Source organism: Hylobates moloch, unplaced genomic scaffold (assembly GCF_009828535.3).
Source record: "Hylobates moloch isolate HMO894 unplaced genomic scaffold, HMol_V3 SCAFFOLD_7, whole genome shotgun sequence".
Lineage (NCBI taxonomy): Eukaryota > Metazoa > Chordata > Mammalia > Primates > Hylobatidae > Hylobates > Hylobates moloch.
The window spans coordinates 88,274,410-88,292,315 of record NW_026652282.1 but is presented as its reverse complement, the minus strand read 5'-3'; the positions used below and the strand labels follow the sequence as shown (position 1 = coordinate 88,292,315).

At 38.4% G+C, this 17,906-nt stretch overlaps 1 protein-coding gene across 1 annotated transcript; it reads right to left on the bottom strand.

Annotated features, from left to right (window-relative positions):
• Positions 1-9,908: 9,908 nt before the first annotated feature.
• PWWP3B (PWWP domain containing 3B) lies at positions 9,909-17,510 on the bottom strand. Its single transcript, XM_058441588.1, has 3 exons — positions 17,394-17,510; positions 14,694-14,874; positions 9,909-13,637 (listed from the first exon to the last, which is right to left on the bottom strand). Exon 3 carries the CDS (start codon positions 13,421-13,423, stop codon positions 11,342-11,344), a length of 2,082 nt encoding a protein of 693 aa, XP_058297571.1. The 5' UTR covers positions 13,424-13,637; positions 14,694-14,874; positions 17,394-17,510; the 3' UTR covers positions 9,909-11,341.
• Between the last annotated feature and the right edge of the window lie 396 nt (positions 17,511-17,906).

The window sequence follows — 17,906 nt, the reverse complement described above, 5'->3', positions numbered from 1 at the left end:
CTTGCAAATACTTGCTCCCTGAACTAAACAGGTTTACTTATCCAGTCTCTGGCATTGCTAGAAAACCACTGCTTTCACCATCTTTCAGCAGCACAAGACAGGTCCATTTTAAATTATGGCATAGAGAAAACCAGAATGAACCCTCCTTGCAGACAGCCAAAAACAAAAGAAGGGTCTGATCCAGTCATACTTAATTTTTTCTCCCAAAGCTCACCAAGCTCTTCAATCATCCTTCCTAAGGAAGGAAAGTTGGGAGAGAGATTAGGAGTGTTACTCTGAAATCAGTTTCCTTCAACAGTGAAGCAAGCAGTAAGGAACATGGAGGATCTCCAACCCACTCTCATTCCAATGTTCCACCAGGTTTTTGTTATTTTAACACATATCTTAACCATTAATTAAGTTTTTGGTGAACCAAGTGTGTAGCTGCACCCTCCTGTCACCAGACACAATTAGAGGTAACTTGTCTTCCTATCCAGCATATTTAAACTTTCCTACTTGTCTGTTGAGCCTTGTGTTTCTGGCACTACAGTCCTGAATTGACTGTAAACGTCATCTAGCCACTTCTCCACACTCTCAGAAGCAAGATTTCCCACATCTCTAGCAGCAGACTATCCATTTACAAGCATAGTCTTGCTGTCTCTGTAGTTTCAGTCTCTTGCTGTAAGTTTACTCCCTGTTCTACTTCCCATCCTATGTCCAGCTATGCTTCTCAATGTGGTAAATTAGAGGTTCTAAGATTATAAAATCACATTTAGATAGACCAATAATAAAATGGCAACAATATGGAGATGCTCCAAATTTGAAAAAAAAAAGACTCTTTTTCCTTATGAATTTCCAATAAATAAATTCAAAAAATTAATAAAATTATTCAGCTTTTGTGTGAAATTAAATTAAAACCCCAAAAAAACTTAAAAGTCTTGCACTGTATCTTTTTTTCTATTTATTTTTGGCCAAAAGTGTCCCTGATGCTTGGATGGTGCTGAGCTTGCTTCAGCAGCTACATTCTGAGATGTGTTCTATTGGAATTGGATAGTGCTTTTAAGGTCTCAGAAATCACAGGAATTTTACTTTTTTTTCACATACAAGAAAGAGCAGGACCCAAGAGATTTGATATCTATGCCACTCATTCTTTCAATTCATTTAACAAATACTTACCAGGTACCTCTTATGTGCCAGGCACTGTTCAAGGCACTATAAATGGAACAGAACAAAAGTAAAAATCTCTATGGTCCTGAAGCTGGTATTCTAGAAAGCTGTTCATGGGTATGAGTAAAAAAGAGAGGCAACTTCCAGAGTTTAAGACAATTATCCTATGCCAAATTATGTTCACAGAACATAGTACATAGTTGTTGCCAAAGACCATAGCAGCAATTGAATGATATATGATGAAAGGGGGGTACACAGGCAAAATATTGGCTTTATTATTGCCAAGTTGTTTTGATGATAAAACCTAATCAATTCAGTGCGAGATTCAATTCTAGAGTTCCAAAAAATGTTGATTCTGACAGTTTTTGCTAGCATCTTTATTGCCCCTGTGGGTTGACAGATCCTTGGAGTTCCCTACTCCACAATTTCAGTGATTCCAATAAATTTTTTTTTTTTAGACGGAGTCTCACTCTGTCATCCAGGTTGGAGTGCAGTGGTGCGATCTCGACTCACTGCAACCTCTGCCTCCCGGGTTCAAGCTATTCTCCTGCCTTAGCCTTCCAAGTAGCTGGAACTACAGGTGTGCGCCACTACCCCCGGCTAATTTTTGTATTTTTAGTAGAGACGGGGTTTCACCATATTGGTCAGGCTGGTCTTGAACTCCTGACCTCGTGATCCGCCTGCCTTGGCCTTCCAAATGCTGGGATTACAGGCGTGAGCCACTGTGCCCAGCCTCCAATAAATAATTTTTAATCTTCTATATCACATATTGAAATCCACATTGTAAATGTGTATAATGTATTATAATTTTTATTTGCAATTATCTTGAATGAATGTCTGTCTCTCTATTAAAACATTAACTTACTAAGTGACAGGTAAGTGGGTAATCTCCCATCCAACAGGAAATGCAATATAATTTTTATTAAGGGAGCTTCTGCAAAGTGAAAGGGAAATTATGAAAGAGGTCTTATTCCCCCATAAATCCAGGAGGATAGACTTCAACTATCATAGTCATTACAGTGAAAAAAAGAATATGTGTCAATGTCATCACAAATGAGGTGCAGTTGACTTATTCTACAAAGTAAAAATGCGGGTAGGTCTGGGTTAAGACCTTAGCATTTGTTTTCACATTCAGTTTTTTAAATAAATTAGACTTTCTAACATTTATTCTCACAAAAACCTTATTTGGTTAGGAAAAACAATTCATTTCAGATTTTAACTTTTTAATTGTGTATATTTAGCCATATTAAGATAATTGTCATATTTCACCAAATGAAGGCTTTTTCTGTGAGCTATTTTCAAAATTCTAGATTCGGGTCCATATATTCCTTCTAGCAGTTTGGAATGACTTACTAGTCAGCATTTGTATTATTGGAACCAACTGAAACTATTCTACAAATAAGCAAGGTGATAAACCTTGCTTGGTTTGGGACAAATGACTATTTGGAGCTAAAAGACTCAAAATAAAGTCTTGCTTTTTCTACAGTTTATATTAGACTACAGGAACTCTTAAGTCAGTGTGGAGTCATAGGTCAGCAGCAGCCAGTTCATGAGTACAATGATGCTAGCTGCCTTCCACATGGGAGTAGATGGCTGTATTAAGAGAATCTCCCTCAGTGTCAGTGAGGAAGACAGCCAAAAAGACTGTCTGCTTTAAGAAACAATTCAATTGTTAAATAATGGATACTCCCAAAAATGGAATTTCAGGAAAATATGGATGAACAATCTTGCTGAAGGCTGCCCAAATGATTTATTGCATGCTGAGATTTTATTCACACACATACAGACTGCATACAGATAGTGCATCAACTTTATCTTTTAATTGCAGGTTGTTTTCTTGCAAAAACTGTTGAAATTAGGGATAATATATAAGAAAGTTTCTCTGCCATTTTTTTGAATTTTCAGAAATTTTCTTAAAAAGAAAATCTAAGAGTTTATATTAATAAGGCAAAAAATTAATATTTCTGAAAAAAATACATTGAATTTTTAAAATTATTGTTTCTTAATATCTGACGCCAGTGCCTTTTCATGTAAAAAATGCGAATTCCATATTAAATTATCAAGTGTATTTCAATGAAATGTTATAAAATAAAATGATATTTTCTTTAAAAATATTTGAGGACTTGGTCCATTTCATTTAAATTATTAAATTTGTGTGCATAACGGTGTTCATAATATTTTATTATCCTTAACAACCATAGGGTTAGTAGTGATGTCTCCTGTTTTATTTCTGTTATTGATAATTCGTGACTTTTCTTTCTCCTCTTTTCTTGGTTACCCTGGCTAATGTCTTATCAAGTCTATTAATCTTTTCAAAGAAACACCTTTAGATTTTACTAATTTATTCTATTTTTTCCTGTTTTTAGCTTTGTGGATTTCTGCTCTAGTATTTATTTTCTTTCTACTGCTTATTTTAGATTTAATCTGCTCTACTTTCTCTAGATTCCTAAGGTGAAAAGTTAGGTTACTGATTTTAGTAGCAGGAATGGGGTGGAAATGTGTATACTTATCCAGAAATGGAAAACTTATTAACTTTTAACAGCTTTCATTTATGAATGTTTAAAATGTTTATGATGTTACTATACAGTGGTACCTAGTTATATTTTCTAAAATATATACATCATTATTGTTGTTTGTCATTGCCTAAGTGTCCATAAAACAGAGCCTGATACAAGAGTTTGCATGCAAATAGTTTATCTGGCAAGTGGTTTTAGTGAGTCAGAGTGAGAAAAATTAGTGGCGAAATAAGAAAAGAAGAAAATTCAAACAAGGATGTGTTATTAGATTGGACATCACTACGGGCAGGTCGTGCTCAATCTTCTGGGATAGAAGTTGGTATCCACTTTTGTTAGGATGAATCACTACTATGGGTGCAGTGCATTCAACGTGGATCCAAGTAGCTGGATGGTGTCTTTGAAGGAAGGTACAGAATTGAGGGCAGAGCATCAGATGTTGCTCTTGCAAAGATATACATTGAGCAGTGGCAGTAGCTTGATTACCTTTGACAAGAGAACCAATGCTGTTGAGCTCATGCTTAGGCTTAATCCCTGCCACCAAGACAATTCATGGATTTATGTGCCAGAAATAAGATAACTGAGGAAAGAAGTTGTTTGACATTCATGGCATGAGTCATTAGGTCCACTTGGTTGTTGAGTGCCTTTTCTACAGTCAGTTCTCTTGCATGGCCATTAAGAATGAGGCACAGAGATACATATGATTTGTTTCCATTCCCATAATTCCATCTATGTGCCTCTAATCCAGATTTTCTTTTTTTCAGTTTCCAGCCCTTCTCATTCCAAGACTCAGACACACCAGCTAAGTTGTTCTCCACAGTCCAGGAAAGAATTTCAGGCCACTAGTCCCTTTGTAAAGTGAAGTAGCAGGTGTACTGTTCACAGCTTTGCCAACTAAGAGTTTCTCCTTCAACACTAATCTTCAGGGCTACTCCAACTGAGGCTAAAGTGTAGGAGCAGTACATTTACAGCTATCTGTAATGCTGACATCTATGCATTCAGCTTTATATTTTCCTCTTCCATCAGTTGGTCATAGATAACCTCCTAACCCATGGTCATAGAAGTGTTTTGAGAGGGGGCATTATTGCAACAATGGTCAATGTCATGGCAGTTTTGTGTAATCTGCTGATTTATTTATGCCTTCTCACCCTGGATCTCATATATGGCATTTCCGTCATGGGGTGGATTGCTGTTTACCCTGTCAGACATTATCACTTAGTGAATCTAAATGTCCAACTTATGATAGGCGGCTCATGTCATATTGTCACTTGCTATCTCTTGATTAGGCACTCTATTTCTATTATGCCTCAATAGCATATGAGGGTATGTTTTTAAATGGCAAGTAGTTTACAGGAGATATGGGTCTTCTTCAGAACCTCAGAATTCTGTGTTATAGCACCCGTATAATGGCTAGATACTTCATCCTTAACCACCGTAGATACCTTAAGCATTATCAGTTATGCTGAGTCATATGGCTTGACTAGCAGGGCAATTTGCACTGCAGATCTGCAAACTTGGTGGGGAGCCATAATTTTCCACTGCAGCTGCTAACATCAGACTTTGGGTTGCCAGGCCACATCTTTTATTTATTTATTTATTTTATTTATATTTATTTATTTATTTATTTATTTATTTATTTATTTATTTGAGATGGAGTCTCTCTCTGTCACCCACGATGGAGTGGAATGGCATGTTCTCAGCTCACTGCAACCTCCGTCTCCTGGGTTCAAGCAATTCTCCTGCCTCAGCCTCCCAAGTAGCTGGGACTACAGGAGCCCACAGCCACGCCCGGCTAATTTTTTGTATTTTTAGTAGAGATGAGGTTTCACCATGTTAGCCAGAATAGTCTCAATCTCCTGACCTTGTGATCACCCGCCTCAGCCTCCCAAAGTCACATCTTTTATTTTTGTACAAAAGAAGTAATACATCAGCCAGCTGTCTGTACATCTAGCCAGCCCTGGAATACTACTATCTATAAGGCATTGTCACAGCTTCTGACATTTCTGTCAGTCAAGTTAGCCAGACTCCACTCTGACCTTGCTTTCCATTATGGTAATGATACCTACCATGCCCCTGAGGTTTCATGCTGTCACCTGGGCCCTACCATTTTGGAATCTTATCATCTCCATTGCAACATAGTTTACTTCCAACCATGATTTGCAAAGGAGAGCCAACATCAAGCTTCTAAAAAATGTCAGTGTTCCTCCTCATCAACACATTCCTTATCAAAATATCTTCTCTGCCCTCTTAGGGAAAATAGTTCAGAGATAGGTCCTCTTGTCTCACTCAATAAGTCACTTCTAATACTGCCACTTCATTTGACTTTCTCACCAATTCCTCAGTACTCTGGCAAGAAAGTTTGAGTGGGCTGTCATGGTCAAGGCTTAAAGATGACACCCTAGCAGCATATTAGGCCAGCTCCAAGTCAGTGAACTCTGAATAAGAGGTGTGTGATCCCATGCCAATAAGTTCCCCCCATGATTGCATATTCTGCTCTCTTTCCTTGTTAGTTTTACAACCTCAAAATCTGTTCCAACATTTATTATCCTAGCTGATGCTAATGCATATTAGCCAGTTCCTGTATTTCCTTCTAAATATAGGGCATTTTCCACCTGTTTAGAGATTGTATCTTGCTCCTTGTGCTGTGTAACACCTTACTTTTGTCATGGGTTGGAAGCAATTAAAAATGTCAGTGCTGGTTATTGACACAAGCAATTTCTTTTGAGGTAGGTGTCTTAGATGAAGTTATTGGCTTGTCTCCAGGAACAGGGAGGCTGCTCTCCAATAGCATGGGTTTAAGGGGGCTGCTTCTGCTAGGCTGAGGATTGAGGGGATTTATTCTTACACTTGGCTATTACCAGACTCGTGGTTTTATTCTTTCTTTATCAGGATATCTCTATTTCTATCTATCTATCATCTATCTATCTATCTATCTATCATCTATCTATCTATCTATCTATCTATCATCTATCATCTATCTATCTATCTATCTATTGATCTATCTAAATTTGTAAGCATTATGTATGTGGTGTTCTTGCAGCTCTGTAGACCTGGGCCAGATTAGAATCTGGGCCTGATATTCAGCAGTCTGCCTTATGACTAGAAAAGATGAGGGTTTCCTTAACCCAGTGGGTTAGGGTGGATAATAAGTCAGGCTCTCCAATCAGACACACAAACCTAATTAGAGATCCAGCTTAGGGCAATCTTAGAGTTGCCTTAACAGCTACTCAGGCTGGAAGGGATCTGAGTCCACAATGTGTTGGAAGCCAAATTCAGCCATTTTCATATCTCAAATACCATTCAATGATTCATTCAAAGAGGAGAATGGATGCATGTTTGAGGCATTCCTCCCTTACTTCACTATGCCTCAAGATAAATGACATCTTAAGGTGGATCAGGTGTCCAATATTTACCACAAACCAAACAGACACTTGGGAACTCACAAATATGAAGAAACTTGGGCTCTGGTTTTCAAGTACAGGCAGTCTGTGCACAAAGTTAATCAATATTTCTCACTATGATGATGTAGTGCATCCTACTCATCTTAGAAATTAGATTTTCATCTGGGTCACAGAAGTAACATCTCCTTTCTATGGCACCTGAAATCTACCCTCAGAGCAGAGCTTTAGCCACAGATCACTTGCTCTCCTGACTCACAATGCTATGAATGAATGAATGAGGTAATAATGAAAATATTAGAACCAGGAGACAGAGATAGCTCCACTGAGAGAACTAAAGGTGGGTATTATATTGGAATCAGAGGGACACAATATTATTGATATGGTTTGGCTGTGTCCCCACCCAAATCTCATTTTTAATTCCCATGTTTTGTGGGAGGGATCCAGTGGGAGATAACTGAATCATGGGGGAAAGTCTTTTCCACGTTGTTCTTGTGATAGTGAAGTCTCATGAGATCTGATCATTTTATAAAGAGGAACTCCCCAGCAAAGAGTTCTCTCTTTGCCTGCTGCCATCCATGTAAGATGTGACTTGCTCCTCTTTGCCTTCTGCCATGATTGTGAGGTCCCCCACAGCCATGTGGAACAGGAAGTCCATTAAACCTCTTTCTTTTGTAAATTGCCCAGTCTCTGGTATGTCTTTATCAGCAGTGTGAAAACAGACTAATACAGTAAATTGGCACCAGTAGAGTGGGGTGCTGCTGTAGATACCTGAAAATGTGGAAGCAACTTTGGAACTGGGTAACAGGCAGATGTTGGAACAGTTTGGAGGGCTCATAAGAAGGCAGGAAAATGTGGAAAACTTTGAAACTCCCTAGACTTGTTGCATGGCTTTGACCAAAATGCTGATAATGATATAAACAATGAAATCCAGGCTGTGGTCTCAGATGGAGATGAAAAACTTGCTTGGAACTGGAGCAAAGGGGACTCTTGTTATGTTTTAGCAAAGAGACTGGTGGCAATTTGCTCCTGCCCTAGAGATTTGTGGAACCTTGAACTTGAGAGGGATGATTTAGGGTATCTGGTGGAAGAAATTTCTAACCAGCAAAGCATTCAAGAGGTGACTTGGGTGCTGTTGAAGGCATTCAGTTTTATAAGGGAAGCAGAGCATAAAAGTTCATAAAATTTGCAGTCAGACAATGTGATAGAAAAAAAAATTCCATTTTCTGAGGAGAAATCCAAGCCGGCTGCAAAAATTTGCATAAGTAACGAGGAGTAGAATGTTAATCCCCAAGACAATGGGGACAATGTCTCCAGGACATGTCAGAGGTCTTCACAGCAGCCCCTCCCATCACAGGTTCAAAATGATGGTTTCAGGGGCCAGGCCTGCCTGGATGCCCAGGCAGAAGTTTGCTGCAGGGGTGGGGCTCTCATGGAGAACTTCTGCTAGGACAGTATAGAAGGGAAATGTGGGGTCAGAGCCCCAACACAGAGTCCCTACTGGGGCACCACCTAGTAGAGCTGTGAGAAGAGGGCCACCATCCTTCAGACCCCAGAATGGTAGATCCACAAACAGCTTGCATCATGCACCTGGAAAAGCCACAGACACTCAATGCCAGCCCCTAAAAACAGCCAGGAGGGAGGTTATATCCTGCAAAGCCACAGAAGCGAAGCTGCCCAAGACCATGGGAACAAACCTCTTGCATCAGTGTGACCTGGATATGAGGCATGGAATCAAAGGAGATCATTTTGGAGATTTAAGATTTGACTGCCCTGCTAGATTTCAGACTTGCATGGGGCTTATAGCCCCTTTGTTTTAGCCAAATTCTCCCATTTGGGATGGCTGTATTTACTCAATGCCTATACCCCCATTGTATCTAGGAAGTAATTAACTTGCTTTTGATTTTACAGGCTCATACGCAGAAGGGACTTGCCTTGTCTCAGATGAGACGCTGGACTGTGGACTTTTGGGTTAATGCTGAAATGAGTTAAGACTTTGGAGGACTGTTGGGAAGGCACAATTGGTTTTGAAATGTGAGGACATGAGATTTGGGATGGGCCAGGGGTGGGATGATATGGATTGGCTTTGTCCAAACCCAAATCTCATCTTGAATTCCCACATGTTATGTGAGGGACCCAGTGGGAAACAATTGAATCATGGGGGTATGTCTTTCCCACACTGTTCTTGTGATAGTGAATAAGTCTCATGAATTCTGATCGTTTTATAAAGAGGAACTCCCCTGCATGAGTTCTCTCTCCCTTTGCCTGCTGCCATCCGTGTAAGACGTGACTTGCTCCTCCTTGCCTTCTGCCATGATTTTGAGGCCCCACCCAGCCATGTGGAACTATAAGTCCGTTAAACCTCTTTCTTTTGTAAAATGCCCAGTCTCTGGTATGTCTTTATCAGCAGTGTGAAAATGGACTAATTATAGAGCAAATAAAGTGTGTTTTATTGAGGGTATAAAATCCACATACAGTGTGATGAAGGTTTGTTGTAAATTACTTCTTAGGGCAATGGGGAAGGTATGTGGATTGATAGAGGCTGTATGTCCAAGAAGTCTTGGTCTTTTTTAGTAAGGGTCCAGAGAAGGTTTTGTGGGACATGCAGCTTATAAAATTCGGTAGGCTTTCTATTAAAGTAATACAAAATCAACATGAAAGGGAATACTTATTTAGAATGATAACTTATAGCAAGTGTTAAAATGATGGTAACTACAAGAACCAAAAATTCCAAACAAATCATATATATACGTTGTGTGTGTGTGTGTGTGTGTGTGTGTGTGTATGTATTAAATTTGGAGAAACACCACTTACGTAGCTGCACAATTTCAAGTAGGATGAAGTAAAAATCCAAGGTGAATAATATAACAGTTTTATTATAAATCAAAACACCAAACTTTTGCAAACTTTACATAAACGTGTAGCCATGTGACTGTATAACAAGAGCCCAAGAGCAACCATTGTCTAACAGGTAAAAAATGCAGACAGTTTCATGTTAAGCCGTTAGAATTTCCTTTCATGGCAGGTTTTTAAAATAGATGAACTTTTCTAACATTTATTCTCACAAAAATATATTTCAAGTTAGAATAAACAACTCATTGGCTTCAGACTTTTAATTGCATATATTTAACCATACTCAGATAATTGTCATATTTAGCCAAATGGAGGCTTTTTCTGTGACCTATTTCCAAATTCTCAGATTCTGGTTCATCTACTCCTTCAAGCAGTTTGGAATGACTTGCCAGTTGGCATTTATATCATTGGAACTATTCTACAAATAAGCCTTTTTGATAAAGCTTGCTTGGTTTGAGACAACTATGTATTTGGAGATAAAAGACTCAGAACAAAGTGCTTGCCTTTTCTACAGTTTATATCAAACGAGTTGGGCACTTAAGCAGTCAGCCTGGATTCATATGTGTAGAGTGGCCAGGCTGTAAATACAATAAGTCTAGCTGCCTTCCACATGTGGTCAGACAGCTATATTAAGAAGATCCACTCACTGTTGGTTATGAAGATAGCCAGGAGCTTGTTTGATTTAAGGAACTATTCAGCCATTGAAGGAGAGACACTCCCAAAAATGGAATTTCAGGGAAGTGTAGAATGAACAGCCCTGTTCAAAGCAGCCAAAATTATTTTCTGCATGCCAAGATGTTATTCACACACATAAATACTATATGCAGATAATCTTAATTTTTGAATTACAAGTTGTTTTATTTCAAAAGCAAGTATAGTTATATAGCAAAGTGAATCTATCTTTGGTTCTATATAGCAGATAATTTTTTTGCAAAAATAAATAGGCATGGCAAGAAAAATAATTCAACTATCTTAAGGGAAAACCCAATATTTTATAAAAATTAAGCAAGGAATATAGAAATGATGTATCTTTTAGGCTTTTTTTCCAATCATCTTCGTTAATCTCTAACACCAGTGCAATTTTAACGTTAAAATAATTGTGCACAATATATTTAACAATACAGCATAGACTCAAAAGTGTCATAAAACAAAATAGTACTTTCCCTTCGAAATCATTTAGGAATTATGCTTTCTAAAAATGTACGGGAAAGTGGAACTGCTGAAATATGTTGACAAAATTAACTTTGAAGAAGCACAAGAAAAGGAAATAAAGATGTAATTATAACCACAGATCCTAGAGATCTCAAAAAAAAGTGAACACATTATCCATTCTCCCATTTGCAGAAAATATGTATTAGAGAGAATTGTTCAGAGATTTTTTCAACTAGTATCTGTGAGAGCTCCCTGTCATGGTTTCAACTTTCAGCACATTTAGTGAGCTTCATTTGTTGGTGGTTTTCGTCTCTTTTCATATATTATTTTTGCATCAAATAATTCTCTTTCCCTGTAGCCTAGACATGGTCCTTTTAGATACTTTGCTTCAGCTGCCTCGTAATCTAACCCATCAACAGCAGAAATTGAACAAATAATTGCTTCTGGCAGAAGAACTTCTAGGATAAATTTAATTTTATCATCTTTTATCCAAGTTGGCATTATTTGATCTATCTGATTGTAGACTTCTTGTAAATATTTCACCACTTCATCCAACTGATCTTCATCCTCAAAGTATGTTTCAATACAGGGTGTGAACCTATTTGCACTCAAAAATGATTTCAGCCATCTGGATTCTTTTGTGCCATTTACAATGGCCAGAAGATGGTTCTCTGTTCCCTTTGCATTCACAATGAAGTCCACCAGGTTCTTGTTGGCTCGGTCCCGAGCAGCCTTCATCCGGTCAGGGAGAATTTTTTGGAAGGACATTTTCTTGGTCTGGGAAGTCACAGCCATTGGTTCCCTGGCATCTTCATTATGCAGCTTTGGAAATTTGTTCCTGAAAGTATCCTGTTTTATTTCTTTCCTAACTGGGTAACTAATATCAGCAGCATAATACTCAAGCAAAGAGCCTGTGAAAGAACCACAACCTATTCTAACTCTGTAGTCACAAATTAGTGAGATGCACCAGTCAATACTCTCACTATAATCCTCCCTGGCTTTGTCCACTAGCATTTGTTTCTCTTTACAATCAAATTTCTTTAATCTTCTAAAATTTACTCTAATGCCCTTCTTTTCAGAATTCATGTTTGCCTCAACAAAAAGCACACTTGCTTTCCTCTCTTTTCGTCTGATACTTTTTATCACTGCTGGCCAAAATGGATATTTCTGATATTTAAACCAGACTATCATTCCTGTTTCAAATGGACGTGTCTCATAATGTAAAATGAAGCGTGGAAGTTCTTCGTCTTCCTCATCATCATCTAATAGAGAAAGATTAATGTGACTTGGAAGCAATGACTTGTCAGAGGCTTCACCTTCTTCCTCAAGTTCTTCAAAATCCAGTCTCTGAAAATTTCTTTCACTACTCATAAGACGTGAATAATCCCAGACAGGGTTAGAAGCACTAAATGAAACCTTGCATTCCCTTGAACAACTCCCAGGGCATGCTGCAGCTCCCATCTCTGATTCCACGGAAGGTTGATTCTGGCTGGTATCTAAGCATGGATTTGAGGGACCCTCTCCAGGATCCTCAATATTCTCTGAGAAAGCAGAGCATTCAGAGGGAACAGCCAGGGTCTCTGGGCAGGTATCCTGGCTCTTTTCTTTCAAAGCTTTCGGCATAGTGAGGATATCTGATGACAAAGGTGGAGCGAACTTTTCATCTTTAACACATGCACTTTCCTCTTTGACTGCAGAATGCACAGACATAACTGCTGAGATATCAATCTTATTCTTGTTCTCTTTTTCATCATTATCTTCCGGAAGTGAAGGGAAAGTCTCGCAACAGCTAGAGTTTTGTAATGACTTTGTTTCCACTTCACTTGGAATAGTATCGACCATTGTGTGCGCTTGTGATTTACAATCATACAGGGAATCACCACTCTCTGAAGATGCTAACAAGCATGCTGAGTTTTCATTTTCCTCAAGACACCCTGGTAAGTCACCTTCATCCTTCCGGTATTTTTTATGAGGGGGTGAATCAGACTGTTTTTGTGGTACATTTTGAGACAGCATAGTGATCTCCTCTTCATCTGAAGTGCTTGCTTGACTCAAATTTGTTCTCTCATTCAGAATACCCAGTGCCACTTTTATTGATCTTCCATAGGCAGTTTCCTCTGTAGGTGGAGCACTGTCCTCTGACTGTAGTCCTAATGAGGCAGCAATGGCTTCAATTTGAGATTTATTTAGGATCTTTGTTTCTGTGCTGTGCAATTTAATTTTTTCATCTAGTGAGAGTATTTGAACTTCTAGAGAAAATGCATTTTTCCTCTTACTGTTTGATGAAGTTTCAGATCTGGACAAAACTTTTGCTGGCCATAACTGATCTTTCCAGTTGCATAGGACATACTCAGACTCCATTATGGTTTATATTTGTGTGTCAAGGGTTATTGTCAAAGGTTGAGGTGGCTGTCTTTGTCACTGCTAAGGCAAGTTCTACCCAAAACAATACTCTTAACAAAGCCTCTTTCGTCTTATGACTACAAAGGGTTTACAGCTTGTGTGGCCTATTCTCCACCTCAATTTTCCAAGGATGCTTGAACATGTTGTTTGAATAGGACAATACCGGAAGATACTGAAATAGGGAAAAGGAAAAGAAGAAAAGTATCAGCAAATACAATTATTTCGCCAAAACAGGAGGTGAGCAATTACAAATGGAGAAGAGATAAAAGAACAATGCGCAGTGGGGCATGAGACAGAGGAGGCAGCATAATATAAGATTGCAGGGGAGAGGGGTGGACAAAAACCGGAAAAGTTGTTTTATAATACCTCAGATTCAAGAACTTGCCCTCATTATTGAACATGCTTACTAAGGAGTGAATGTATGTACATGGCAGCAGAGGCGGGAAAGCTTGTGATGGGATGTCAGGAACTCTATTTATGTAATTACATACTTTGGTACTTTTGTGTCCCTAATGTCATACTTACAGCAGTGGGTCTCCAAACTTAACATGTGTCAAAATCATCTGAAGGACTTATATTTCTAGGCCCCATCATGACAGTTTTATTCAGAAGGTTTGGCTTGTGCTCAAAAGTTTGTATTTCTAAAAAGTTCTCAAGTGCCTCTAATGCTACATGTTTAAAAAGAACTCTTTGAGGAGCAATGTTCTAGTTGAAAACACAGCTTTGTATTTTTTAAGCTGCAAGTTATCCACTGTTCACCTGGAGCAGGCAGACAAAGACAATAGGGTCTGTATCTCCTGGACCCGGACAAAAATACAATGACTCTTCTAAAAGCATAATTTTAGAAGGCAGAGATTCAGAATTACTGCTATGGCAACTTCTTGGATAGGATCATTATAAAGGATTGGAGAGTGAGGCCGTTGACCTGAACTTCAGGGAGACACCTGAATAGCCTCTTGTGTGATTTCTTCATAATGGTTTAAAAAGTGAGATTCTTCTCCAAACTAGAAGTTACGACTTTTAATTATAAAGTGTCATGGCTGCAGAACAGGGAGCAAAATGAATTGTACTCCAAATCATCAACCTAACATGATTCTAACATGAAATATGGCTTTTAATTTAAAATGCTAGGATGGCTGTAGAGCAGGAGGCAAAATACATTATTCTCCAAGTTCTCAACATGTTTCTACTGTGAAATGTTTTGTGAAATGGGAAGAGTCTTACTTACTGTCATTTGGATCCTGGTGGGTCTGGTCCTGTGGTCCAGCTGTCTTGATTCTCACTCCAACTGCTTGTCCAGCAGGGCCTTTACCCAGCTTGGCACATCTGTGGTTGTACTGTCTTTCAGGGCTTGGCTGGCATCACATGCAGATTGCCCAGGTCATGTACATCTCTGATATTAACCTATGCTGTTCAAAAGGAAGGCAGGGAATAAAACCAACAAAATGGGAAAAGTGTCAAGAATTTTCCCTACCTAAACTTTAACAGGCATATCATTCTAAAACATAGGAATAAGGCAAAATTTCATCTGTGATGTAGATGCCATGTTTATTTTCCTTCTTTTTATAATTTGAAATGCTCTCTGGGATAAATTTATGCTATTTAGTTTATGTTGAAATCATCTCTGAAGAAAAGTATGGTGGAGTGGAGATAGATAAAAAAGAAGTAACAATTGTCTTGTGCATACTATGAGTCAGAATGTAGATTTTGTTTGAATGCTCACATCAGTTATCATGTGGAATTTTTCTTCTTTACACATACAATTTTTTTTCGATGGAATTGCAATTACATGCTGTCTCATAGTTTACTAATACAAAATAGATTCATTGCTTTGTTTGTCTACTTCATAACAATGGTTGGCTGGAGAAAATTTAGAAAATCTGTCGGCTGGGTGCGGTGGCTCATGCCTGTAATCCCAGCACTTTGGGAGGCCGAGGCAGGCGGATCACGAGGTCAGGAGATCGAGACCATCCTGGCTAACATGGTGAAACCCCGCCTCTACTAAAAATACAAAAAATTAGCCGGTCATGGTGGCAGGTGCCTGTAGTCCCAGCAACTCAGGAGGCTGAGGCAGGAGAATGGTGTGAACCTGGGAGGTGGAGCTTGCAGTGAGCTGAGATTGTGCCACTGCACTCCAGCCTGGGTGACAGAGCAAGACTACTCCATCTCAAAAAAAAAAAAAGAAAATCTGTCAAGTGCCCTCTTATGATGACAACCAGAACTGCTCATGAGTTGAAGGGGACTTCACTCACTATCAGATGTAGTTTCCATCCTTATTCCATAAGGACTACATCCAGCTAGCCAGGAGTCTTCTCAGGGTTCCAGAATTTTCTATGTTAAATTTAAAGGTTTTGTTGTGTGGGATTCTAAACAGATCATAATGTCTTCAACTACAGTGTTTCTGATTATGAAAACATCCAGAAGCTTATTAAAAATTGAGAAGATGCAGAAAGGTATATGCAAAATAAAGTACAACTCTAGACAAATAGCCACTATCAATATTATTATATGTATTTCTAGAATTTTTTTTACATATAAAGATAAATGTATCTCATTTGAAAATTTGAAACCAGCTTCAGATCCCACTCAAGAGCGTAGTTTGAACATCATTCACCTAAATATTTTCCACATAATTTGATATAAATTACTTTAAATGAGGTTTTCCCCTAAGCCTGTAGCATTTTATCTCAATATTTCCCTGAAGATGTAACAAACCCCAAATAAATATATAGTAATAATTTTAAAAAGTAGAAAATGGTAGAGCCATCCCTGTCTCTACAACTATGCAAGTAATCCTGTTAAAACTTTCATAGATACGTTTTTCCTGATTTGTATGTAGTAATATACATAGGTATACTAACATACATATTTATTCTTAAGTGAGAACGTACAGTATGTGCTATTATATAATTTTTTTCACCTTATACTGTTTCTTAGGCATTTGCCAAATGCATAGTATTTCATCGTATAGATGTACCATGCCATATAATATTTTGAAAACTGCGTATAGAAATAAACCAAATCCTCTGTTTCTCACTCTTAAACTTAGATGATACAGAAAAATGGCTCTTCCTGACCACGCTGGTATCTGTGATCTGAAAGAATAAACTGCAGGGAGGAAACATGCAGGCCTATAGTTGACACGGCAACTACGCTACCCACTTGATCAAGTCCAGGAAAATTTCCATTATTGGCAGAAGACAGGGGATATATGGGAGCATGACTTTGTGTGTCTATGTGTGTTTATGTATTTGAAACCAAATGGGTATGCTGTTTCAGCTTCATTTTTCTTTCATGATTATAAAAATAATCACTGAGTAATCTACTCTAAAGTTGCTGAAATAGGATAAAAAATAATATTAAAATGGTGACCTGGTCACACAGAAATGCTGTTAACATGAGAGATTATTTTCCTCCAGATTTTAAAAATCACATATATACATGCATATATTATGTGAAAGTATCTTCACTCAACTACATATTTGATCCCTTTTCCATGCTCATGTACATGTGACACATACAGTCTTTTTATGTATCAATCAACTTATAGGTGTTTTCCCCCCATACTGTCAAATACTTCTAAGTTATTTTTCTGTGCAAATTAATAAATGCCTAAACATTCAAACAATAACGGAGTGTCTAACAATAAAAACAGGGGATGCCAACTCAATAAATTAGCAGGAACGGTCATGCTGCACTGAAGCCTTAATTTAGAGGCTGTAATCTGATCACCCCTTCTCCCACTGTGGACTTGTAAAGCATTGGAAGATACAAAAATTCCAGAGGATTAACTCCTTCAAAATGCCAGCAATTCTCAAAACCACACACCTTTCCCACTACTGCAAGACTGCCATCCCTATTTTTTTCATCTCTACTCTAAGATCCTGAGAAGTCACTAGAAAATAAGTAGCTTTGAGACAGCCATTACCTTGAAGCTTCTTGTCAGCTGCAGCCTGGTGAAATGCAGCTCCTCCCCCAAGACTGGCCAGGCACAGCTCCTTTCCTAGAGGCTCAGAGGAGGGTCCGCCCCCTGGCTGTATGAAAAACAGAAAGCCCCTCCCTGAATCAGGGGAGGGGGAATTGCCAAGAGAAACCGCTGAAGTGTTGAACTGCAGGAATGTTCCTTTTTAAAAAACTTTAAGTGAAATGTCAACAAGTGTGCTTAATTTCTATTCAAACCCTTAGGGTGTGTGATTTCTTGAAGAAAAGAGGTAGCAAATCACTTTATCATATAATCAAAACCCAGTTACTAATATTCCTTACATATTTTTTTCTTGCCATCTCTGGCATCTTAACCCCATAGGTGAATTTTAAACCCAGCTGGTCAAGCTCCATTAAAATAGACTGCTAAGGATATTGATTTGGATTACATGAAAACTGAACATTATTTGAGGGAGACTTTATTTCTTCATAATTCTTTTTTTTTCTTCTCCAGGACATG